The following is an 8,852-nucleotide window of genomic DNA, read 5'->3' on the forward strand; positions in this document are numbered from 1 at the left end:
ATAAGTCAGAGAAAAAAAATATCCAAGACTCTCCAGAATTCCGCTGTATTCTTATTATATGGGATCCATGTGAAACAAAATGAAATAAACTTGAAATTATTCTGTTGAAGGTTAAAATGTGTACTTCTGTTCATAGGAGCTGATTGTCTTTTCGTTTACTTGGTTGAGTTGGGTTTTAATAGATGCATGTTTTGAAATGTTAAATGGAAGAATTGCCTAAAAAGTAAATGCCACAATTCTACAATAAACTGTGTTCAAGGCAACACAGACAAATGTGACATAGAAGAAGTTTGGTCTGTTTTGTGATAATGTGCTACAGTTTTGATTAAAGTTCTAAAAATACACATGGTGTGTAGATTTGTCTTTAACCGGCCCAGATTTCTGAGTAAAGCAGACATTAAAATACCACTCCAGGCAGGCTGTGGGTCAGTGTACAGGTTAGTGACCCAGTCTTTGGCTTTGGTGAGGACTCTGCACAGCGTCCCCTAGTGGTCAAGGAGAGTATCAACTGAAGTTCATCCCTCATTTTGCTACATTTGACTATTTCTTTCACAATTTTAACACTCATCCTCTGAGTAACTGTGACATCTCTCACTGTTTTCAAAATGTTTTAAAAACTAAACAATCCATTGATTAATGGAGAAAAGAATCAGCAGATAATGATTAGTTGCAGTCCTGTTTAAATCGTTTTAAAATAAATACCCACTTTAAAGTTAATTCTACTTTTGGATTAATGCGTCAATAATAATAATATACAATAGCTGTGCAACACTCACAGGAGACTTTTTCTGCACTCATTACTTCAGTAAGCAAGTAAGACCTTTACTTGTAACAAAGTACTTTTACAGTGTGGTATTAGTACTTTTACTTAAGCAAAGGGTCTGAATACTTCTTCCACCACCGCTGATTAGTAGATAAAAATACAGCCACCCAAAGATTCACTTCAACAACAGATCTTTGCAGATGTTTCCGAGGGGCACTTGAAGGCAGCACGAGGGCAGCTCTCCTCCTCCGTGGTGCCAACAGCAGCTCCCCTTGAGAAAAGTGAAAGCCAACGCCCCAGTGACAGTTCCTGAGCCCGGCCCTCCCTCTGCACACACACACACACACACACACACACACACACACACACACACACACACTCACACACATACACACTCACACACTCACACACACACACACACACACACACACACACACTCACACTCACACACTCACACACTCACTCTCACACTCGGACTGAAAGCAGAGTTTCTGCAGAGCTGCTGATTCTCAACCACAGTTTGTTTCACCGCGACTTTTCATCGGAGACGTTGATTCATCCGACTTGAAGGGAGAAAAAAAAACCCCAGCTTGTTGCAGCGATCAACTCTGGGACTGTTCAGCTGCTTTTCTTTGGCACTCCTGACAAGTTTGCTTATTCAAACGCTGCTCGTCGGTAGCTGGCGATAAGGCTTTAATACAACACGTCGTCGGGATAATAGGTTAGTTATTACAGCATGGCCGACACAACCGCGTCCAGCACCGGCGCCAACTGCCTGGAGAAGATGAAAAGTTATGTGAAGACCCAAAAAGGGTTTTTCCTCGCAGCAGAAATAGTAAGTTCACTGACCTGAGAAGCGAACAAGTAACTTTCAGCCACTGTGCAGCTTTGCTATGAATGCTTACAGAGCCCCTAACAAAGCTGGCCGTAATATGTTGTGTGTAAAGTGTGTCTAAGTAGGCTGCAACTAATCAATATTTCATAGAGAGTAAAGTGGGTTAATGCAGCCCACATTGTTGTTATTGATCTGTGTCAATATCAGGCTGGACTGAGGAGAGAGTTTGTCCTGATGTAGCAGCTCATTTGAATTCCCTCAGCAGCATTATTCTCTGTTTTCCTCTTGTTTTGTCCACAGACTGTAAGGTTTTGTCTCCCTTGCCTGCCTTTCAAAGGCAGTCCCCTACAGGAATGGAAAGCATGTGGGGTGAGGGATCATGAACAGGGGTTAAGGGTTTCCACCTGTCACTTGTGCTCCACTGTTTTCTCATTTGGCACCGAAGAGCCAAATGCTGAGCGTTAATGGCAGATGAAAGGTCATGCGGGTTAACTCGAGCCAGGGACCGTTGTCAGGCGTCTCCTTCTCTACTTAATACCGCAGGCTGCCTACTATTTGTAGGCCCAAATTTGGTGAGGAGAAAATGCAGCATATATCACATTCCTGGTAGTATAAATGCTTATGATGAGAGATTTTTTCCCTCCACTTTGCACATCTGGCTCCGGTTAACAGGAAAATATGCCCCCACATAGAAACAACAGAACAACACTGTCTGTTAATGAGCAAGTTAGTTGTGTGGTTTGATGTTTCCTACTTCCTGGCAAGGTATAGCCACTTCCTGTCTGGGAAGTCCTTGACTTGACCAGTTTTCACATGATTGCCTTTGTTTGCATTTCACAGCAGTGTGTTAATTTAACACATGGCTCGCTTTGACCTAAAAATACTCTGCTGAAGTTCTGCAGTTTAGAAGTTTCATTTTTCAGGCACATGCAATTTGGATACGGTCACATATCTCGCAATTGCTTACAAAGTGCTGAATTGTTTCAGTGTTGTCACTCTCCCAGTTTTAAGTAGTGAGGAAAGCGCTTTGTGCCGCTGATAAAAAGCCTGTGCTCTCATAACTCAGTGAGCTCATTATAAAGGAGGCTCTCACATGTTGGTGGTCGGTGATCCACCCACTGTAAAGTTTTTCTTTTTTTCTTTTCAGAGGTAATGGAAATTCCAGGCTGTGTGTGAAGTTTGGTCCTGGGAACAAAGAATGCGTGAATTGCTTACCACACATCTCTAGTGTGTCAATTCAAGGATAACTTCATGCTTCATTGGATACACTCAGGATCCAGTGAAGCATGAAGTTTGTTGTTTCCTCACCCACTCACGACTTTACTGGAGATGGATAAACTCTTAGGGAAGATAGTGCATGTCTGAAATAGTTTACAGCGCAGGGAGAAGGCTGTGGGAGTGAGACAGGAAATCTAATGTCATTACTGCTTATTATGTCCAATCTAAAGGGAAATTGGGTGTTTAAACCAAGCAGCCGCGTTGAATAAAGTTCGAATCTCCCTGCTGATAAACCGAATATCTAAAGGAATGAATGTCCTCTCTGGGCTGACTTTAAGCACTGTCAGCATGTTTTGACAGTCCTGTTTCCACACCTGCTCTGCCTGTATGTAGAGTTATTCTGATTTTATTCTGGCTGTCAGAGGCATGACCGTACTTGAACACGTTTGGAGCTGCAGAACAATGCATAGATCACAGTCACACACCCGTGTAGCACACATTTCTGTTTGACATGTGGCACACTTAAGCCAGTAGCGATAAGTCAGGATGAGTCATGCACTGATGTGATCCTTTACCCTGCTGTTAATATTATGAACACGAAGCGGTCACATTGTCTTGTGACTGGAAAGTGCTTTTCTTTTGAGGGATTGTAAGGATGTCTTATTCAAAAGGAAGGGTGGGGAGAAAAGTAGGGCGGGGAATGGAAGTGTGGAGCAATTGAGTGAAAAAGATGAATGATGAGCATGAAGAAGTGAAACTCAACTTTCCATTTTGCTCTCAGCACACATGGTATACATGTTAGTGAGCCATGGCAAGTGGTAAAAACCCCAAAACGTAAGAGACTTCCCTAGCAACCGTTGCTGTTTGGTGTGTCTGTTAACCACGGACAAGCTCTTGGCTCTCATGTTGCTTTGCTGACTATAATTAGCCAAGCATTCGCGACAATTTCCCCCCAGTCCGTTTAAAAGAGCAGCTCATTATAGTGATGTGAACAGATCCTAGCCTGGGATCTCAAAAGCCAACAGATCTACTACTGTGTGGAAAACATAAAGGTGTCAACATCTCAGAGCCTTTCTTGTTCTGAGGGACTCTTGTGCAGTGGGTGTTTGTCTGCGTGACGGCCTCCTCAGTAGCCGCTGCCCTCAGAGCGGCCGGCCCCGGCCTGAATAGAGCCTCTTTTGTGTAGGACCTTGGCCTCTGCCTGCCCGCTACTCTACAGAGGCAGCCTGTGCCAGTCTCGGGAACACATGAACCTCTGATGCATCTGGCTGACTGGCTGGCTGGCCGCGCGTTTGTGTAACAGTTGAGAGCGAGGGGAGGGGAAGCAGTAGTGACAGATGCAGGGCCGGTGTCAAGTCAGTTACATCATGTGTGTATCATGTAGGCTGCCGTGATTCGCCACTGAGGCGTCTGTGTCTGAGAATTAAACATTGCAAAAAATTTTAAACACAGTGTCAGAATCCAACTTATTTAGTAAGTGTTACAAGAATAAATCATTTGACTTGTCACAAAGCAGTGCAGGTTAATGTTGTACAACATCAGGTTTAAGTTCAGTAATTTCACTCAAACTTAAATTATAAATTTCATAGAAGACCTAAGATTCAGAAATTGTATGTGTTGCACGCTGAGATGAGTAACTGTGTGCATTTTTTGCAGTATATAAGATTTTAACTGTACATACATCACAGTTGAACAGCCAGCTAGACAATAGCGTTTTGTATATGCTTGAGCTCACATATGCAAATGTGCAATAGTATAAATAGTATAAGTGGTAGAAAAGTGACAGCTGTTCAGCGAAGTAAAACTTCAAGACTATTTGGAGAGTCCACTCTTTCTCGACTGTCATATGTCCGTGTTGTGTGAATGCATCTGCCTACGCAGTTTGATAGCAGCAACAATAGCAGTATTGAATGAAAAAAGAGGCAGATCGTAGTTCAAGGCCGTAGGCTGCCCACATTTGTGATTATTCCAAGTTGGCAGCATTTCAGTGGAATGGAGTGAAAGAATGCACCCTGATTTTTTTTCCTCATTTGGAAAAATGTGCTGTAAATCTAAGAGGAGAGAAGCATGTGATAGACTGAGTGACTGGCATTATAATCCATCCAGCTGTCCCATCTTAACAGTGTTTATTCTTGGGAAAAATGGTTGTTATTCTGTGGATGTTGAATTGTGAACTGACTGGAGTAAATGAAACAATGACGGCCTTGTTGGAGTGATTTACTGTCTGACTGAATGGTCACAGAACTGTGTCTGTTACTGAGCACTGAGATGATCTGTCCCCTCTCAGGTGAATATTCTAGTTTGCCAAGTCAATCAAACCTGACCTGCAAAATCTAACGGACGAGAGAAATTTTTCGCAGCAACTGTTAGTTTTCTGCCTTAACCCTGAAGTCCTCTGGGATATCTTCAGCATTCTGTCGTGAGAATCATGAATCTGTCTGTTTCTGTCTCTTCTGCTTTTCACTTCTTAGCTCATCAGTTTCATCATCATCATCTGCTTTGCTGCATCTCTGTCTGGAGGCTTCTCCACTTTGGCCATCTGCGAGATGGTCTTCGCCATAGTCTTCTTCGGCATCTTCATGATGGAGATGGACAAGCAGATCCAAGTGATCAACTGGGTCTGGGCCGTAAGTCCTCTGCGTGCCTTTGCCACCCAATGTTACAGCAAACTACACACTATACACAAACATGTGTATAGTTGCACAATGCTTCATCTTCTGCTTCCCTCTTTTGTTGCAGGATCTTTTCCGTGCCGGTCTTGGTAGTATCCTTTACATCATCACTTCTCTGATCTGTGTGACCACAAGAAGCGGGGACAGCGCTGCTATCGCAGGCGGGGTCAGTTAAGCCTCCGTAAACTGAATACAAAAACTGTTCGTATGCAAGTTTTAATTTCTTGTTTGTTTTGACAACCATTACCCGTTATCTATAGATCAGTTGTATTGTAGGTATGGAAACTGAAAGCAGGCGGGGGTTATGATAATTTTTTTTGGAGGTGTATTGAGTAATATTGTCCTTTGCTTCCTTCCTGTTTAAGACTTTTTTCACAATTTGCACATCTCAAACACTTTTCTTAAGTCTGAAACAAAGCTCAACCTCCCCAGAGACAAAAAACACTGGCATGGAATCCACAGGTCTTTTGTTTCACAGGCGCTAGAACAGAACAGGTTTCAAATTATTTTTGATTTTATCAGAGTTAAAGACAGGATGCTCCTTGGAGACGAGAATAGCGCACAGGAAACCAAAGGCAGAGAGAGAGGCAGTGGACACATACACACACACACACAGTGTACCAAATGAAAGTAGCCACTAACTACTGTGTGTTATTGATACAATAAACATATCAAATATGTGCAAAGCAAAGACAAGCCGGCAGAGAGAGAAAGAGAGAGAGAGGGCAGTTCAGCAGGCTCAGCAGCTCAGAGTGCAGCAGGTTGAAGCAAAGATGGGGTTGATACAGCTAATGTCTAACTAGGATACTGAGGTAAATACAGCATCAAAACATGGTTACAGTGCGGTATTACTACCGAATGTCAAGTTCAAACCGCAGCTTCCCCTTTTGCTTTTCCCCGCCACTTCGTTGTGCCATGTATAAACCCTGACTGCTATTTTTGCACCCACGCTCTGGTTTGACACGTACACTAAACGGGGCCAAATGCGTCGCATCTGTATCTGAACAACTGACACAAATTTGATCTACGGTCACCTCTCTCGTGTTTCTGTTCAATATCTGGGGCCATTTCTCCAGGTGTGGACTTCTCCAAGTTCAGTAATCTTGTAATCAGTGTACGGCATCTGAGATCAGTTATGTATTTTGTGCACAGTCGAGCCAACACGACAACAGTCTGACACTAAAACTGCCCTCTGGTGTTGAGGAGCACAACGATGCTGAGATGCTGAAAGTCTTGTAGTCTGCATTTGGCTTCAACTATGTAACATAAAACATCAGATTTATTACAAGTAGGATTTTTTTTTTTCATTAACGACTTTGAGGTGTTTTATGTGAATTTTATTATTACTCTGATTCTGATCCTGACTTAATGTCTGTCAGGTTTTTGGTTTGATCGCTGGCCTGCTGTTTGCCTATGACACCTACACCATCTTCCTGCAAATCAAGAGCACCAGGCAGCATACGTCAGCTTCCACTGGTGAGAACAACAAATATTTACCTTTATGATGCACTCAAAATATGCTGTATATGACATTAATCTGCCTTATTCCAAATGTACAAGTTCTGTCACTAATGTCTGACTTTTTTTTTTCTTTTTTTTTTACAGACGATAGAGTTTAAACACTCAAGAAGCACATGTATCTCTGTCAAGATTGCAGCAGAAAAACAAAGAGGTTTGAGCAGCAGTTAATGGAAGAGTGGATCAGAGGGGACGATGGACAGTAAAAGGAACAGGTCACAGTTTATTCAATGCCACCGCAACAGACGAGAGATTTATTTTAGGGCCGTGCTTGAGAGGAGGATGACGTAGCCTAAGTGAGTGGTACTGTACATCTGTACCTGCATGTCAGGCAAAATTGTGTCTACTACATGAAGAATTTCCCTCACAAACTGTCACTCCAACCGCAATGTACCACTGATTTAAAAGAGAAAAAAAAGGGAAAAACTGTAAATAACAGGCAATGGTTGACGTCATCAAGCAGCTTGTCTAATACACGTCTACTGTTAATGGACTGCGGTAGTATGTAGTAACCGTGTCATTTGGACTTTAGAAGTAACTGACACATGAGTGGGTGCTGTAGGAATTGTTTAACATCATAATTATGCTCTTTTTGAGTGTGTCTTCTGTGTGCTCAGCGAGGTTTCTCTGCTGGTCAAACATGTCCTTCTCTCTCACTTAATCACTGCTCTGTAGAGTGATCCCTGTGTATTACAGTGCCTTAAAGTCTCATTCAAATGTACTAGTTCCATCCTCTTGTTCATCATTTATTCCTGAATCTTAGTGGCCTACTGTCATTTGCTGCCTTTACATGGACCCTAATATTCCAGTAATAACGTGAATAATAGCTCAATCCGAATAAAAAAGACTCATGTGACCACCTCAATCGGAAGAGGCCAGATCAGGGAGTAACTTTCAACTGAGATGGGTGATCTAAACCTTTGATAATCCAATCAGTAGGAAAATATTAGTACCTAATAACCATGTAAATTGTTTTATATTGATATTTCTGGCAGACTGGACGCTGCACAGCAGGCGGAGCCACTTCACACACACCAAAAAATATTCTGATTAAATGCTTTGAAACAGGCAAACGTGCATCTAAACAGTTGAGTGAGAATCCCTGAATCCTCACAATGATCCTCACAATCCTCACAATGATTTCGGATCGGATTGAAGAAGTATTGTCCATGTAACTGCAGCTACTGCAGCTACCACTGTTCTTCTGTACCAGTCAGTCTGCATCTTTTTATCCATTAACAATCGACCTCGTGTTCACTTTTTGACAGTGTCATCCTCCTGTTTCACCTATCTACTATGATTCTTGCTCAGGTTGTGTTTTTTTTTTTTCTATTGACATTTGTAACACATTTTTAAGGTACAGACTATTTTTCTGTTGACATTTTATACAGTCCAGTAGTATGACACTTTGTTGTTTGGTTCATGTTCGCTTGAGTATGCTGTGCTTTGTTGAGGCAGATCAAGAAAAATCCATTTCTAAAGAAAATTCACAGACTGTCGTTGGAATTTTAGGACATTTTTAATCCGCTCTGGTACTGTAACGTCTTCCCTTGGGTGGTTATTTGTCAAAGTAAAACATTGCTTGTTATTATTTTATTATTCTAACATGCTTTACAAGAGTCTGCAGTTTGTACCTTCAAAATTCAAAGCAGCCTTGCTTTAGGAAATAAAAGCCATTATTACTACAAGAAAATCTGTTTTTATAGCTTATATTGTGCTCTAATCTCACTACATGTATTTTCTAACCACATGCATATGGTTTGGGGTATATTTGGGCTGTGACTTGTCTTCTATCAGATTGCCACTAGGTGGAAGCAGACTGCTACTTATGTCTGGAGGTAATTGT

General features: G+C 42.0%; 1 protein-coding gene across 1 annotated transcript; it reads left to right on the forward strand.

Moving 5' to 3' along the window:
• Positions 1–1,218: 1,218 nt before the first annotated feature.
• On the forward strand, positions 1,219–8,689 carry plp2b (proteolipid protein 2b). Its single transcript, XM_070839686.1, has 5 exons — positions 1,219–1,598; positions 5,288–5,443; positions 5,556–5,654; positions 6,868–6,964; positions 7,094–8,689. The coding sequence occupies exons 1-5, from the start codon at positions 1,500–1,502 to the stop codon at positions 7,105–7,107; spliced, it is 465 nt and encodes a 154-aa protein (XP_070695787.1). The 5' UTR covers positions 1,219–1,499; the 3' UTR covers positions 7,108–8,689.
• Positions 8,690–8,852: the final 163 nt, after the last annotated feature.

The sequence above is a fragment of the Pempheris klunzingeri genome, chromosome 11 (assembly GCF_042242105.1).
Source record: "Pempheris klunzingeri isolate RE-2024b chromosome 11, fPemKlu1.hap1, whole genome shotgun sequence".
NCBI classification, from domain to species: Eukaryota; Metazoa; Chordata; class Actinopteri; order Acropomatiformes; family Pempheridae; genus Pempheris; species Pempheris klunzingeri.

Bases quoted from the DNA above. Each gene is read 5' to 3' on its own strand.
- plp2b (XM_070839686.1), top strand. From the start codon at position 1,500: ATGGCCGACACAACCGCGTCCAGCACCGGCGCCAACTGCCTGGAGAAG. The intron at 1,599-5,287 runs GTAAGTTCACTG...TTCACTTCTTAG, and splicing joins TTTTCCTCGCAGCAGAAATA to CTCATCAGTTTCATCATCAT. The intron at 5,444-5,555 runs GTAAGTCCTCTG...CTTTTGTTGCAG, and splicing joins TGATCAACTGGGTCTGGGCC to GATCTTTTCCGTGCCGGTCT.